We start from the raw sequence: 18,192 nt of genomic DNA, 5'->3' as shown, positions 1-18,192 counted from the left end.
AAGCCTTTGTTTTAAAATGGCTAAAATTGAGCTTTTAGCGGTTTTTCCTAAAGCATTCATCCATGTTTGTGAAACCTGCTCCTTCAAGTGAAAAAAAGAAAAGGCTCTTCCTTCAAGGAAGCGTTACTCAAAGAGCAAGTGATTCCGCCCATGCCACAGAGACGAAATGTAGAAAGAATTTGGGGATTCTCAGCTCCCAGCCCCATGTTTCACCTAAGCTGAACTGCTTCCCAGGCGTCCACTCTGATACTTGTAGTGGGCAAAGGAGAGTGACTTCTAAAAAGACTAGACTGTAAATCAAACGTGAAGATCTCTCACTCGAGGAGAATAGAATCAATAGTTTAATCTGTGTAAGGCTTGCTTCCTATCAGGATAACACCATCGTTCAGCGAACACCAAATAGCACCTAAAACAGCCCAATACGGGAAATCATTTCTCATATGATGGAGCATATTTCAAACTTAAAAGACAAGGTCAGGGAGCATTCAAGCAAGCTCTATTCAGCCACACCCTTCCTGAAAACAACTAGCAACTTGTATTTGCTAAATTGAACCAGAGCTTTTTTTTTCCTGTTTACACAATATTAACTGGAGAAGTATTCACGTAAATTATGCACAAGGCCAGCAAAGGCAGACACAATATCCCCCTTAGTATTTCAAGTATCTTGAAAAACAAAATACTTTCAAGCTCTGGATTTCCAGGCATTCTGGACTGATCAAAAAGTAAATGATCCAATAGATATCAGACATTTCTATTCCTTTTGTTAGAGAACAACTCCCTCTAAGCTTCAACCACAGTATATAATAGGCCTGAAAGGCATTTATGGATGACTAAACAGCTCTCTCACCCAAAACTTTCAAAACAGGAATTGTGCCCTCACGTGCCAAATCCTATGCATAGAAGTAGGAGACAAACCCTGCCTCGTGGCGCACAAAACAGACATATTAAACTACACAACAGCAGAAAAAAGAACATGCGTGGATGGAGAAGTGAAAATAACAGAAGCTCGGCAAAAAAACAGTCACAGCTTGTCGCTTGCTTGCTAATGACACTTAAGAGCAATTTTTATGTATTACCACAAGTGGGGTTTCAGGAAACGATAATCATTTTAGCATGTTTTTTTTCCCTATCAAGAGATGGCAACATGGCAAAAAGTGAGAAGGCTCCAGAAGGAAGGGACAGGCTCACAAATGAGGTCCACGAATTCCACAGGTGTTAACACTTTATATCTGAAAGTCAAGCTTTGCCTCAGAGCACACACCCTACTCATTAGGAAAAATTACCCACTACATCTTTTTCCTACACTAACACAGTGTGCCACAGCTTGATAATAGAGCCCACTTTCCTATCTCTTCCAATTTCAAAATGCAGCGCTTTATATATACTAACGAAGCAGTTTAACTTGGCAAATCACCTGTGTTTATGTCAGCTTAACTATATCAGGAATCCATTTTCCTTTTGATTACTAAATTTTGGTTCTATTATAAACACATACTCATTTTTTTAAAAAAACTAGTGGCCTGAAGAGTTAACACCCAGAGACGATGACAGCTACATAGCAAACAAGCGATCTAACACACAGAGCATCCTTACATGGGCTGGTCCCCAAAATTATTTCCAAGAAGTGGCTCTAGGCATAGCTGGTGGTGTGACTTCTTTTCCACCCAACCATGTTCACCCCACCTGGTCTGCTCCATTCTCCCTACAACCAGACCAAGAAGCACTAGCCGGGCTCACGCTGCAGGTGCGGTGATGGGCGCAGGTTGGAGAGCCAAGATCTTCTCCGCAAGTTAACGTTGGCTTTTGCTGCTCCGTACTGACTGCCTATGGGCAAGGATAGGCAGGCTTTGATCCGAATGAAGAGGGCGGCTGTTGTTACAGCTAATCCAGTCTCATTTCAACCTATTTTATCTTGGCATGAGCGATAGGAAAGGAAAAAAAGAAAGCCTTCCAACAAGTTTGCAAAAAAACCATATGTAAATTCCCCAATTCTAAATGATCTGGCTAGGGATCAGCCCATTGCTACCCTCGGAGACTTTCAGGAATGAAACTTCTCCTAAAAGCTTTTGGCTCTACGCAGCTGGAGAAGGTACTTTGTGGTTTTTCAGGTGCAGTCCCTTCCTCTTAACATTAAAATGAATGCTTGGCACTTTACAAGATGAGGACTCAGCTCTGGCTTCAACCTGTGCTCTTTCAAGAACACTTTTCCCTATGCAGTTAAATTGGCCACAAATTCAGACAGTGCATTCTTTCTGAACTGTACATTTTATGATCTTAGTTTAGGGGCCTCGTAAAAAGATGTAGTGTGCAAGTCACAGTATCCTGCGCTCGAAGGGTCATAACCACCGCATCCACACCGATACCCACAGAACTCTTAAAGGCACTTCTGCGCCTAGTGTTTATTGCCAAAACAAATTTCTAGTCCTAACATTTCTGCCGTTCAACTTCCCATGGAAAAGTTTAATAGTTTCTATTATAAAGTTGATTTTCTCACATGCTAGATAGTCTAATAGAGCCAAGAACTGGACATCTTGCCTCATTTCGTGTTTAAGAGTGGAATTTCAGTTCAGTTTCTTACATGTGGCTCTAGTACATAAGCATTCAACTTTTATTCCATGTGGCTATTAGAAAAGATATCAGTTTGACTGCAACTAAAATACATCAAGAAGTATTTTGCTTTTCTGCTGTGCTTCTGTGAATGTTACTTACCTCGTGCATTGACAAGCAACTGAACCAAAAAGCACCGTTTCCACAAGATCAAGAGACAAGGATGTAAATGTTGTCTGCCACCATGTGGACAGAGTGACTCTGGATACATGAAAGAAGGTCTAGACACAAGTCACTCGCTTGGGTCTGTACTGTATTGATGTGAAAACAAACATCCTTGGGGGAGCTGACAAAAGATTGTTTGAGTGATTTTTTTTTCGTGTCAAATAGCAAAGTTCGTCTGTTGCTAATGACTGTCAGATGAAAGCAGAACTATTCTTTGGCCGGGGCTGCGCAAACCATGCCAACGCGAGCAGGATTATCAGTCTAACATCACTCAATAGTTGTCTGACAAAACAAATCAAGGCTGGATCAGAAGAGAAGCCTTGCCTTGTGAGGCGCTCATGTGCAACACATTCAGCCTGAACAGAAAAAAAACCCACTTAACTCATGTAGTGTAACAAATCAAAAAGATTTCACAAAACCTGGAAGCGATGCCAGGGAAGGTATGCTCCAACTACCACCAACCACAGAGCCTCCCTGACAAACAACAGCGATGAAATGGGGTAAGACAAGACACAATCCCTCCTTGGCGTGGCCCTAGGGAATTAAAGAGTTGTAGAACAGTCGAAATTAATTTGATATCCAGTTTTGGAAGTCTCCTTTCAAGAGCCAGTAATTTAGACAAGGACAGAACACCACCGTTTCTGAGGCCACGTTCACTAAAGGCAGAAGGAAGTAGTGACTCTCCAAGAGATGCCAGCTTGCCCAGGCTGGATGTTTGCTTATCTCCCACAAAACAAAAAAAACCACAACGCTTCAGTGAGTTCCTAATATTCATCCACTGCAACAGGAGGTTTTTACCGTGTTATCTCAACTTCTCTACTGTGAAACCCAATGCTAAAGTTCATTCCTTTCTCCTTCTAAAGCCTCATCTTCCTCAGATACTCCACACACATCCGTAACTCCATAACATCCATAACTTTAGGAAGAAGTTCTTTACACTGAGGGTGGTGAGACACTGGCCCAGGTTGCCCAGAGAGGTGGGGGAGGCCCCATCCCTGGAGACATTCAAGGCCAGGCTTGATGAGGCTCTGCGCAACCTGACCTAGTTGAAGATGTCCCTGCTCACTGCAGGGGGTTGGACTAGATGGCCTTTAGAGGTCCCTTCCAACCCAACACATTCTATGATTCTATGAACTTGGCAGTTGCAGAGTTTGTGGAGACAGTTACCAACTGAATGCTCTCCCAGTGCTCAATGCTTTTGAGAGCTGAGCCATTCCCTCCCATTTTTAGGAGCTGTATTGTGCTTCACCTTTGACAATGCTCTGGAATAACAATGATTTTTTTTTTTTTGGTGCTGATGTTATTAGGCATAAGTCACTAATTTCCCTTTGAAAAAAAATAACACATTTGTATGTTTGTTAAGAGTCAGAGACTGGAAATTTATGGTCTTACCTAATATTACCCAACATAAAAAGCTACTCTGTGAACTTTGTGAGGGATTCAATTTTACAAATAGAAAATATGGGGATTGAAATAATTTGTGCTCACGTACAGATGGAAGTTATTATGAACTCGCGGAATTAACACACATTGTTTTGACTTCGGAATGTAACAGCAAAGCAAGTTTCTCCAAATAAATGCTCTACCAAGCTAGAACTGAGCTGCTTCTAATTCCAGCTGAATTCTCCCAAGTGCAAGATGTGGTTTTCATTGTTATTATCCTGCTGTTTTACAAAACAGTACCACTTTATCTCTAGAAGAGTTTTTATTTCAGTAATTCTACTTAATATCAACCCAGTCTCACTTCTTTCCCACTCATGTTCCTCCTTGTTGTCAGAACTCCACGTGATTGTGAAAGGAAAAATAAATAAATTTGTGAAACTAGGGGAGTTTACACAAATCCTTTCAAGTATTTCTTTAAGTTGATACACGTTTTTTCTGGGCTCTTTGTTTCTCACCCCCAGCGATCAAGATTCAATGATTCAATTCATCAATGATTCAAGTAAGATGATGAAGACACAAGCTCTTCTCTTGAAGCTCCAGTAGAGTCAGCACTGTTCCTCCCAGGCACCTCCAATCCGCCCACAGCAGCCAGAGGGAATTAAGTACCTGATCCACATTAATTAACGACAGAATAATTTGCAGGACTGGTTCTCTGAATTAAGGCCAACACCTTTGGGCCTTTTTAAGGGCTCTCACAGGTTGTGATGGTCTAGAGATAAGATGGTCTAGAGATAAGACAGAGAGATCTCCATCCAAACTTAATTATTTTCACACATTCACGTGAACTAAACATACCTGGAAGCTTCTCTCAAAGCAGCCTTAAGATCTTCTAAAAGCTACTTAAATTCAAGAGTTCCAGCCTCCAAAGGAACACACAAAGGATACAAACAATCTCAGCTTTTTAGATGAAATCAGCCCCCAAGTTCAGAAGTTTTGTGATGTATTTCTGCACATAATCTACCTGTTCTGCTTTCACAATGGAATTTCCCCTTGGCAGAACTATAAAAAGCTGCAATATTTGACCAAGGACATCAAAACAAAGGTGACTACAACAGTTTATATGGACCTCAGTAACACTTTCCTGATTAAGTAAGTAGAAGCCCCCCAGAAATTACGATTTACTTTTATTATGTTTTTATATTCAACAATCTATACAATCTCAAGCATTAACATGTGAACCACTGGTGTTGCACAAACCACTTCAAAGTTTGGCCATAGACTGCTCTAGTTTGTACCAGCACCAGTGACCCCATGTAAATTTGGAAACTTTTTTAAACAAATACATACTTAAAGTCTTCATTTATTTTTATGAGTTTAAACGCATGCCAGTGATTTCAGAAACCAACTGCAAGAACTTGGAAGGCAACATGGGTAAGTGACCATGTGTTCAACTGTTCATTGTCCTTCAGAAATAGGACAGAACAAAATCAGAATGAGAGATTTCAGTAGGTCCAACAGTGCGAACAACTCAAGAGATGACAAGTCAAAGAGAAAAACAGGAAAACAAGTGAAGTGGTGGCAGTTCCTATAAAAAAAAAAAATACTACAACTAACCCAGACTACAAGAACTGGAAAGATGACCAGCTTGGGCTCAATGAAGAGTTCATATCCTCAATGCAGGAAGAAGCCCAGAGCCCTTGCATCACACAACTGAACAGCAAACTCCAGAATAGGAGCAAAACCATGAAAGGCTGAAAAGCAAAGCAAGCAGCATCACGACTCACAAGTTACAGAATGAACTAATGTATTTACATAAATAGAGATTAAGGAAAGCACTGATTTGATAGTAATGGAGAGAGAAAGCTATCAAAGCATTTGAAGGAAAGAGTATTTAATCCCTTTCTTTTACTAGTCTTCCCTATGAAAGTCAAGTGTGAACAGCTGGCTGCCATTATTAATACCAGCAACAAAGAGTCACAGTCTAAGTTATATTAACAGCTTGGTTAAGTGAATTTCCAAGATTAGCAGGACTTGATTAACTTCATCTTAAGGTATTTTAGCCTTTAAGTAATTTCAGAGCCATTGGAGGTTATCTTCCAAAATACACTACGCATGGGCAAGAGACCAGAAGTCTGGAAAATGGTAAATGCAATCCAAGCTTAAAAAAACAAACAACACAAAAAGACCCAGAAGCTTTACTTCAATTTGGGGTAGGGAATGGGGAAAAAAAGTGGTGGAAGAGAGAACTGGAAAAACAAACCAAACAACTAGAAAACTAAGCATAAAAAAGATCAGTTTTTTCAAGAATAAAACTGTCAGGCAAATCTAATTTCGAGCCATACAAACAGGTTAGAGACTGAAATGTCATATTTCTGTTGGAATTTAAATAAATCTCTTGGCACTTTATGGTGTAATATGCTTGGAAATACAGGGAAATGGGATATTGATGAAGTATGAATGAATACAGAGCTAGTAAGTACTCTTTGGGCGTAGTTAAACAACGGTTCACTGCTGTAAATGGAAGTGCTAGTGAAGCGGGGCTCCACCTGGGTCTAGGCTTTAGCCCAGTTCTATTCAATATTTTAATTAGGTGACCTGGCTAGAGATTAAGCTCCCATGCAGATAGCACAATGCTGAGACTGAGTTCTCAACCCACCTTTCCCCATCTGCTAGAGTTATTTCAGCAAATCAGAGACACCATTAGGAAGAAAAAGGGGCACGTGAAGTACAGCATGTAAAACATGAATCAAGTGAGTGATCTGCACAAATTCAGCATGGACTATTTTGTTGCTGTGCAGAAGAGACCTGAGGCTGCAGGTTGTAGTGAATCACAAAATTCATCGTGTTAAGCTGTTAAAGAGTACAAACCTATCAGACTATGATGAGCTGAACAAAAATGACAAGACCTGTGACGCACTTCTCCCATCCTACAGACTGTTTTGAAGGGAAGAGCTGCATGGTGCATCCAGCCTTGGGCACTGCTCTTCAAGAAGGATGTGGATTGAGATGGAGAAGAGGAGACAACACGAACGCTCAGAAGTTGAGACATTAACCATGAGACAGCATTTTAGAAAAAAGTTCTCTTTCCATACATACATTTTGTAAATAGGAAGCAAATTAAATGAATAGATTATTATAGTAAGCGATTATGTGGTTAAATAGAAGCAAGACAGATTTGGATGAGATATCAGAAAAGACTTTTATGGCCAGGACAGCCAACAACTGGAAGAGACTACTGAGATCACAGATCCCTTTCCTTCAGGGAAGGTTAAACAAATATTTACCAGGGATGGCGTAAGAGCAGATGACCCTGCCCTAGGATTAGGCAACAGTCTAAATGGTCTCCCCAGCTCCCTTTCAGATCAGCTTTTCAAACGTTTTCTAAATTCCATACCAAATATGTCCACAGCAGGTATTAGTATCATCTCAAATACAAGTTTGTAAACTCTCATGCGTTTGCCAAAGTAAAGGATGATTTTTAAAAACACATTAAGAGCAAAGATTAGATTTAGTAAGGATTAGAGCACTTTTTTTTTTTTAAATATAAAGTCATACATTAGCAAGACTTAAGGTTTTCCAGTTTGTTGTGTTTCCTTATCATAAGTATAGGAGTATGATAGAAGGTAAAGTAATAATACACCAAAATTAAAGCAGCAACGAGAATGACGTGAATGGATCAACAAGTATGATAGAATAAAAAAACCCAGAAAATATTTACAATTTTCAAATCAGGGTGTACAGACTCACAGTATTTATTTGAAAAAGAAAAGATTCATTACTACCTGGCAAGCCCTTCTCCAAGCACCACAAGAGCACAAAGCAGTAAGGTAAGTGCAGACAATGATTTGAAGAATACCTCCAATAGCTGACAGATGTTCACCAGAGAGAACAGCGTCGCAAGACAGTAGATGTGCACTCCTGCCACGCCGACACTAAGTAGATTGTAGATATTCATAAAAAAAAAAAATATCTCAGTGTACCAACCTGTGCTATATTTTTGTTGAGAAGATACACTCCATATTCAAACTGCAGTTTCTCCCCTCCTTTGGGATATAAAGGAAATCTGATGGGAAAGAAAAAAAACAAAACAGAAAAAGCATTTAAGGTGAACTTATTCACATGCTTAAGTAAACTTTAAAAAGCCACAGACGCCTTTTCTGAGAAGGTAAAGATTTAAAAAGCCTCCCTTGTTGACTTCTCCCTGCAACCCCCTCTACAGGATGTACTCAGGAACCCTCAGCAATTCCAGTCAACCAGCCTTTTAAAAAAAAAAAATGATGACAATTTCACCTAATGAATTACATTTTCTAAAAGTATTTTAGGGTTTGTTTTTTTTTTTTTTTTGAAAGTTTTTAAATGTTTTATGAGTCTCCCAGTGCTGCAACATTCCCCTCACTAAGCGAAGCACGTTTTAAGAAGCATAATACCAGATCCCACCGTATCACTTTGCATTCAGCTGTTCGCATTTCGTTAGCTCATTGCCAAACGGAAATAATCTTTGAAGAAAGATGTTCTCTTTTGATTGGCATTTTGTGATTAAAAGAGCACAAATCTCTTCACACACAGAAGACAACTTAGAGACTACAAGCAATTCCTTTCCTTTCAACAAGCTTCACACCCCTCCCCCCCCCAAAGGCTCAAGTCAGTTACAGCATCACAGGTCACTACAGTCCTTGCAAATATTATATTCCTAATGTTTATTTCTCCTATTTAATAAAGCATTTTTCACATTTGTAAATAACCTAGATGTAGCAAAATAGCTTATAAGAAAGTAGCACAGCTTATTTTTCTCCTAACTGCTGCATGGGATCAGAGAACCAAAATTTTAATTCCTAAACAATTGAAATTGTTTGACAGTCTGCATGAATGAATATAATTTTAATATAATTTTATGTGCATGTTTTAGGAATCTTTGCTTAAGTGAAGCAGTTCCCATAAACAATTTTAATATCTGTACTCTGCATTTCTTAAGATTGTCTTTTGACTCTTCCTTACCACCAGGTCACGACGGTCAACACCATAATCTTCGGACAACCTAAAATTTACGTTTCTGGGAACTACACCACGAAACGAGCTTTTGCGTTTTTCAAGACCCGCGTGTTCTGTAGCCCCTAATCAAGACGCTGAGCGAATTATCTGCCCAAAACCCCACATTACATCAGAAACCAAAGTCTCTCTCAAATATAAGATAACAAATATAGGAGATCCATATCTACTAGAAACAACACACGTTCTAGAGGGGCGATTACGCAAAGTGTATTTTATCATCAATCAGCCCTACAGTAGAGTACATTTGTAACTTTTAAAGAGAATTATATAGCGCCATTAAAGCTAAAGGTTAAGAGGTCATGATCACAGCAGATCAAATACTAAGACGTCAGCTTCAAGTTTTATGCCACTTTCAAACTCACTAGGTCACTTTAAGTTGAGGAATATAAAAATCACCAAGAACAGTATATATCTAGCTCACCTTGCTTAATAGATCTATAAATCCAACTAGTTCCCCGTGCAAGCAAAGAAAACCTTTCAAAATGAACACACGCTACAAAAATTCCATGAGGCATTGTCCTAAGTGTAAAATACAAATCAAAGAGGAATTCAGTTCAATATCCACAATTACACTACCCAAATAGAGCAGAATTTAGATTTAAAGGATACCTTTACAATTAACAGTATAAAACTAACTGAAGCTTGACAATAAAAGCACCATTAGGAACACAAGCAGCGTTTCACTAGAAGATAGTATTTCATTAAGTCACGAGTAATGGGAACCTTGTATTCTATTATTAGACACAGAGGTCTTCAATACATGCAATATAGAAAAGAGGATAAAAAAAACTGTTTTACGGTGCTCGCTACCATCTCCCACACGCAGTTTCTTTCAAGTGGTAAAGATCAAGCTTTTCTGTTTATCACGTTCGTCCTGCTTCTTTGCTAATATTCCCATTTCTGTGCTCTAACTTCCACTAATTAATCTTGAAAGACTCTAAAGTACACACGACCCTGTGTCAGCTTTCATAACAGAAACATTTACATGAAAATCTTGAAGAACGTCAGTGGATGTCTGTGCGTGCACATTTACGGCTCTGAGAAAAATGCGACCAACTTTTATGTCTCTCTCTTTGCGTGTTATCTCACTTTGCCCATTAAGCCTGGTCACAAGCAATAAACTGAAGGAAGAGGAACCACGACATTTTATATAGTGCTTCATTGAGTATAATTGAACACAACTTTAACTGCCGGCTCCCTCTGTGACATTCTTCTTGCCTGCTCCTTCGAAAAGCACGATTGTAAGCGAAATCTCTCACTTTGGCACGCTGCAAAAAGTTATGTCTGCTGGGTAAGGTTTTAGTTATACTTGCTCAAAAAAATACATTTGAAAGCTACTATTTTAGTAGTTTTATAATCGTGGAACACTCAATAAAAAGCAAAATGGCATCCACATGCCCATTCTACTCCAACATGTACCTTCCTTGTTTCCATTCTTGCTATGTTTGAAAAAAAAAAAAAAATACAAATCATTGAACTCCTTTAAAGCAGACCACAAGTACTTACTCTAAGATGGCAAATTCAAAGGAATAAGTGTGATGTGTTTACTGGAAAGAAGAAAAACACCACGCCATTGCTGTCTGTTGTGTAATCACCAGAAGGGATCATCTGAGAAAAGTCAGCAAGCAGTAGAGAACTTGTTGAGCTCTGGTCCTCCTCGGAGCTGTACGTTTATACACCGTAAGAAAAACACACACCTACCATGCCAGCAGGCAGGAATTACGAACAAATCAGCTTCTGCTCTTTGAGGTTCAAAGTGTGCCCTTGCAAAAATACATTGATATTTATCTTATGGCTATAGAATATTACTTTTCAATAGTGCGTAGACTTCTGTCCTGGGTTGAGCAACATAGGACTGATTTCTCCTCTAATGCTGGGGAAAACAGTACTTGAAGAAGACTCTAGTGTCTGAATTTGGGAAAATATTTACTTTATAATCAGTTAGGCTACGTGGGATTCAAGGTCTTAACATTTTTGAGCCTTGCCAGGTGCAGGGGTGAGGCGCAGCAAGGCCTGGGCTTTTGACCCAGACTGGCCAACAAGATTATTTCATACCATGAAGGTCACATTCAATATAAATTAGGAAGTTTGCTGTGTAGTTCGACTCTCCCTTGATAGCTGTGGTCCAGAGAACTCCTTGCCCTGGTGCTGGACCCCTGAGCCGTTCGTTCCCTTCCTCCTGAAGCCGCAGCGCTCGCAGTGTCCCACACTGGCTGTCCCTGCTGGGAGTGCATGGCTTCCTGCTGATATAGCTGGCTGACGATAATTCTTGTATATTTTGTATTAGTATTGTGATCAATACTGGTTCTTTGTCATTATTGTTAGTTATTTAGTCTTATCCTATTAAAACTATCTATATACCAACCTCGTGTTTTCTTGTTTTCCCCAATTCCTCTTCCCGGGTGGGGAGGGGTCATCAGGCGATAGAATAATTGTCTGAACGACAATAAATTGTTATGGGTTTCTCAAACCATAACAACTTCTTAAAACACAGCCCTCATACACCCTGAGTTTACAATAGCTATTCTATTTCTATATAAAAAAAAAGCACATGGCATACAGCAGTAATAATTTTAACTGTGACTCATAAAGAAGATCTTAGTTCAGAGAACGTTAACTTGATGCAAGAAAAAACCCAAAATATTTAGAAACTTATAACAGGTTAACCCCATTTGGAGTTGTTTCTGCACCTCACGTTTCCACTGTACTCAAGGCTATTCTTGCTTCACTTAAGACATCTGAGATGTCAGCAATGGTAAGAGCCTGCGCTGGGGAAAACCATAAGGTCTAGCAGCGATAAAGGGAATGACAAGTTAAACAAGTCCCACCCTGACTTCACAAGGTGGAGAACACTGTATAAAAGTGATCCAAACTGCACACCAGACTGATTTTAACCAGATGGTCAATATACGCCTTTAAGATCTAAGATAACATAAAGAGGATTCTCGATCTTAAAAGCTTACGTCTGGTTTGGAAGTTTTATGTTTTGCTTACTTAATCCTGAAGGAGTGTGACAAATGCAGAGTTTTTATTAATTTCTTTGAGTCACGGGTTCTGTTTTATAGGACTCACTGGGATCCAAGTCAGATGACCAGCGTTACACAGCTCTACCACACTGCGGGAACAGAGGCAAATGCATAAGAAATCACAAAACATACACATGCGTTACATTTTTAGACATATAACTCACCTCCCCTTTCATGGCACGTTGCTTTGGACAAAAGTTGTATTCTTCTTATTGTACCACCACAATGACAGAACAGTTTATTCCATAATGAACTAGAACAACTGTCATTTTGACAGCCCCAAAGCACACACAAGGCTTATACTAAAACTAATACGTTCAAGAGCCAAGTTTTATCAGTCTCACAAGAGGTGGGTTTGACTGCTATTTCTCATGGACAACAGTAAAAAACAATCATTAAAAAAAATAATCATAGAAGCAGCTACAAGGCACTTCTAATCACTTCTGAATAATTTCATTTGAGCAGAGTTTAGAACAGTGATGGCAACTCAACTCATCCGCCTCCACCTTACCTCTCTCCTGTCTCTCCCAAGAATAAGCATCTCCTCTCTACCTACAATCTTCATCCCAACAAGTCAACATCAACCACTTTATTTCAATTTATCCCCTGTTAATTACTGCCACACTTCCTAAGCAGATGTCAGCTGCGGGATCAAGAACTCTTCAACTTAAACGTGGTCCAGGAAGAACTGGAATGGAAGTCAGAAGGGAGCACGTTATTAACAGCTAGTCAAGAAACTCTCCTCTTCCATCGAAAGCAACTAACATTCAAATTGGATATTATTCTTAGAATCATAGAATTGCCTAGGTTGGAAGGCACCTTTCAGATCATCGAGACCAACCATCAACCTAACACTGACAAAAACCATCACTAAACTGTATCTCTAAGCACTACGTCTACCCGGCTTTTAAATACCTCCAGGGATGGCAACTCCAACACTGCCCTGGGCAGCCTGATATGCTTGATAACCCTTTCTGTGAAGAAATTTTTCCTAATATCCATCCTAAACCTCCCCTGGCACAACATCAGGGCATTCCCTCTTGTCCCATTGCCTGTTCCTTGGGAGAAGAGACCGACCCCCCCTGGCTACCCCCTCCTTTCAGGGAGTTGCAGAGAGCGAGAAGGTCTCCCCTCAGCCTCCTTTTCTCCAGGCTGAACACCCCCAGCTCCCTCAGCCGCTCCTCACCAGACTTGTGCTCCAGACCCCTCACCAGCTCCGGTGCCCTTCTCTGGACACGCTCCAGCACCTCAGTGGCTTTTTTGTGGTGAGGGGCCCAAAACTGGACACAGCACTCGAGGTGGGGCCTCACCAGTGCCAAGTAAAGGGGGACGATCACTTCCACAGTCCTACTCACCACACTGTTCCTGATACAGGCCAGGATACTGTTGGCTTCTTGGCCAGCTGGGCACACTGCTGGCTCATATTCAGCTGGCTGTTGACCACCCCCCCCAGGTCCTTTTCTGCCAAGCAGCTCTCCAGCCACCCGCCGATAGTGCTGCATCGGGTTTTTGTGACCCAAGTGCGGGACCCTGCATTGGCCTTGTTGAACCTCACAGCTTAGGACTGAAATCTTGTGTTTAACAAAACTGGATGCTACTAACCACTGAGCAGTTCTAAAAACAAAGAACCATTGGGGTTTTGGAGCACATAAGGCAACTTCGTTTCAGTCTATTTATACCCAAGGAGGTTTTGCTGATAGGCAATGAGTAAGCAAACAAGTACAACCAGTCAAGGCTTGGAGAACCACTCATCTACATAACCAAATATATCTACTTGTAAGAAACTCAAGTGAGACTAACAAATCAAAGCATGCACTCAAGTGAATACAGATTTGTGCAAGCCTAAGAGGAAGAATCTCTAATTTCCTTGTAAACTGCCCAGGCAAACAGGGGTGGAAAAGGAAGAAATCCCAGCTAAAAGGAGTGGTTAAGTGAAATGTCAACATTGGTGTTATTTTACGCTGTAGACTCTATGTGAAAGTTTCTAGAGTACTAACCCTCACTAAACCCTCCCAAAAGAGTTGTGAAAAGGAAAAAGCGAGGCAAAGGTTACGTGCTTTGTTCAGGGTTACTCTGATGGGGAAAAGTAACCCCAAATCAGCCTTTTATAGAAAAATCAGGGCTGAAGGTCTACCTCTTCTCCAAGTTGAAATTACAGAACCAGCATCCTACCATCAACCATGGAATGTAAATTGTGGGTTCTTCAAGGATCTTGCAGCACTTCACAAATGCTAAGTTTTAAAACAAACAGTTACTTTGAGCATTTGCATAAGAAATTCCATTCTGATGGGTATCAAGCCTACAGGCACCCAACTAAACCATTAACTGGACTCTTAGGAAGCTCTTACTTTGGAGTTAGTCTTTAACGAGATTTTTTTTTTTTCCTAACATGGTATTTAGTCAAGTAGAACACATTTTAGATATTACAAACACGCATACCCCTAAAACTGAAAAACAAAGTGTAATCCTATGAGAGTAAATCACATTTTAAGGTTACAAAGAACGTAGACAGGGTACTAAATTGTCAAGTCTGGTTTCAAAGTCTTTCTGTTAAAAAAAAGAAACTCAATATATGCATTCCCAGTCAATATGGAAAACTAGTGGTGGCTGGTTGCCATGATTTCCACTCCAGCTGAATCATTAAGATGCAAATAGCTAAACAGAAATATCAGTGCTAAACCAAGGCAGATTTCAGTTTTCAGTTCAAGATGTAGTCTTGAGTATGTCTACAAACATTTGTGGTCTGGGAGCAGCATAGGATGAGCAGATATGAGTTCTAATGAGTGCCTTTGCCAGCTGTGCTTGTCCAGGGGCCTGAAAACATTTCTACTGTAAGTAGAGTTGTGACTTTATGACATTTCTGTTGCCATCTGATCTAAAAGCTGCAGCACGCCCCATGAGACCACCATCCATTGCTCCGCATTGCTACAACTACCTGTTCATCCAGACACAAGCAGATCTTACAATCATAAAGCTAGAGGCACAAAGATGCAGGTCAGGGCAATCCCAAGCACAAATCCAGGCTGGGTGGAAAATGGATGGAGAGCAGCCCTGAGGAGAAGGACTTGGGGGTGCTGATGGATGAGAAGCTCAATATGAGACGGCAATGTGCACTGGCAGCCCAGAAACCCCCCCACAGCCTGGGCTGCATCCCCAGCAGCGTGGGCAGCAGGGCGAGGGGGGGGATTCTGCCCCTCTGCTCCGCTCGGGGGAGACCCCCCTGCAGTGCTGCCTCCAGCTCTGGGGCCTCAGCACAGGAGAGACACGGGGCTGTTGGAGCGGGGCCAGAGGAGGCCCCGGAGATGCTGGGAGGGCTGGAGCCCCTCTGCTGGGAGGACGGGCTGAGAGAGTTGGGGGGGTTCAACCTGGAGAAGAGAAGGCTCCAGGGAGACCTTGGAGCCCCTTCCAGTCCCTAAAGGGGCTCCAGGAAAGCTGGGAGCCATGGGATGAGGGGGAAGGGTTTTACACTGACAGAGGGGAGATTTAGATGAGATATTAAGAAGAAATTCTTGGCTGTGAGAGTGGTGAGCCCCTGGCCCAGGTTGCCCAGAGAAGCTGTGGCTGCCCCATCCCCGGAGGGGTTCAAGGCCAGGTTGGACGGGGCTTGGAGCAACCTGGTCTAGTGGGAGGTGTCCCTGCCCAGGGCAGGGGGTTGGAACTGGATGATTTCTAAGGTCCCTTCCAACCCAAACCATCTATGCTTCTATGATGTAGTGTCTCTAAGGCAAGTTCAAACCTCCCTGTACCTCAGCTATGGTAACTCTTCCCTCTAAATAAGTTTCATCCCTCCTTGGGGTGGGAAGACTGTCAAAATTACTTTCCAGTGTTCATTTCAACCTTATTTTTTATGGTTCACAGCACACCAAAGGAGACTCTGCTTATGTGCTGCTGAAGGTAACTGAGAAATTTCAGGGGCAGATGGTAGAGAAAAGCTTCTTGCACGGATTTTTCTTTTCCATGTTTACAGATTAAGGTGAGATGCCTACAGTTTGGATCAGTCAGGTTCAGTGGGTGTTTTTCCCTTATAAAAAGTATTAGTTCCTTCTTAATAAAAGAAAGGGGATTAATCCATGTCTTACTGACTTTTGAATATATGGACTAAACTAGAGGTTTTGCTAAGACAGCCTGGGCAGGAAGTTTGCTACTACAGCGTCTCCAACCAAAACTGCTCATAATACTGAGGTATATAAAAATCAGAAAATTGACTACAGAAAAAAAGATCTTTTAAAGATTGCTTCTGCTGCCCACAGATATCAATTCTGGAAAACCAGAGGTCTGTTTCAAAGCTAAAAATGTGATTAGCCCAATTTCAGTGTTTTAAGCATCAGGACAACCCTTCTTACATAAATAAAGTGTCTTAATTATTCTACTCTAACCAGTAAGAACTTCACTGTTTTACCCTTTTTAGCTGACCTTAGACAAGTAAGCATCAGCCATCAAGATATTGTTTGATTTTATATCCTCAGCTAATCTTTAGCTGTTTTACATAGTAACCTCAGCATTTGGTGAACATGCAATAAGTCACCACAGGATTCTTGGTTCAGTCAGATGGTAACTGTTAGGAAAAGCTGAAAGAATCCTTATTCCATACATTTGTTTCAGACCTCAAGTATCTCTTATGAATTCAAGTCCAAATACATTTACTGTTGTGTTCTGTGATTTATGAACTCCTCTGTATCCAGAAAAATCACATATGTACCAATATATTGGTGGCGAATTTTTATTGTCTATAACCGCCTGTCTTTAATACAACTATTTTTAAAGCTTAAGAAATTGCTTCATATTTAACTGCTTTCACCTGCTTCTACTTTGGTATTACACCATATGTTTTAGATCTTTTATTCTCTCTTCTGTTCAGACTTCTGCCATATCCCAAATTACATTAAAGTCTCAAAGTTTAATCTCTCCTTCAGAAAGCTCTTTAGGGAAGAAGTCAGTAAAATAATGATTTTTTTACACATCACATCTAACTGTTTTCCACAGGCTGGAAGCGTGGCACAATTTAAATAGCATGTTACATCCCATTTGGCAAATCTAAGTAAAATTCCAAATCTAGTTCGGAATGGTGTTAGATAAGCTTAATTTTTTTAAGTGATGCAAAAGTTTAAGGACCTCTAATATGTATAGCTTAGCAAGCGAAATTAACAGCAAGAATATTTATGTTTTAAGAATGTTTAATTATCCAGTAGTCAACTGAAGATCAGAAACTTAGTCCATCGACTAAGTGAAGCCGATACCACTTTATTTTTACATCACCATATTCGCTGTACCTTTGCTTCATGCCCAACTTCATCCACCGAATTTGTCAGAGAACAAACTTGACATGGCTTTTTCCTTCCCTTCTTATTTCCAAGGACAGGAAGCAGAATGGCTGCAGGGAGACGACAGTAGAGCAGACTTGGCAGAACGCAGCTGAAACCCAATTATTCACTATTATCCAGATAAAGAACTGATGTAATTTTTGCGACTGTAACAGTCGCTGGTGTGATAGCGGAGAGTCATCCATCAGATCTAGGGAACAACTGTGCCTCACGCAGCACTACCGAAAAACAGGGCAGTTTAGAAAATGATGAATTTCAAGCTTAAGCCCATGGATAGGACACCCTACACGAGGATAGAACTAAACAGCCCAACCCAGATAAGATAACAACCTGAAAAAGTCACAAGTTCTTGCTTGATATGACTGAAGTATGAGGAGTGTACAAGACCAAGGTTTAAATATTTACTGAAGTTTGAGTTATTTCAGCCTCAGCCCCTTTTGGGGGGCTGTGAGGGGGGGCAGGCAGGGGAGGAAGGAGCTCATGTTTTCCCTCCAACCCAACCACATCCTGTTTGCTCACTGAAAAGGAATGCTGTATCCAGAGGAGAAAGCTCACGCTATTGAACCGCGCTAAGACTTTTCTCAATCAGAAACCTTGAAGGCCTTTTAAGTGAGAAGTACCACCACTGTCCAGCCAGGTCA

General features: G+C 40.8%; 1 protein-coding gene across 2 annotated transcripts in view; it reads right to left on the bottom strand.

Moving 5' to 3' along the window:
• The window catches only part of UVRAG (UV radiation resistance associated), a 112,968-nt gene that overhangs the window by 29,112 nt on the left and 65,664 nt on the right, over positions 1-18,192 (bottom strand). For both annotated transcript variants that reach the window (XM_074572301.1, XM_074572302.1), the window contains exon 13: positions 8,140-8,218. In XM_074572301.1, coding sequence (XP_074428402.1) covers positions 8,140-8,218 — 79 coding nt within the window. The remainder of the gene's footprint in view (positions 1-8,139; positions 8,219-18,192) is intronic.

This window comes from Larus michahellis, chromosome 1 (assembly GCF_964199755.1).
Source record: "Larus michahellis chromosome 1, bLarMic1.1, whole genome shotgun sequence".
Classification (NCBI taxonomy): domain Eukaryota; kingdom Metazoa; phylum Chordata; class Aves; order Charadriiformes; family Laridae; genus Larus; species Larus michahellis.
This window is presented reverse-complemented; position numbering and strand designations above follow the sequence as displayed.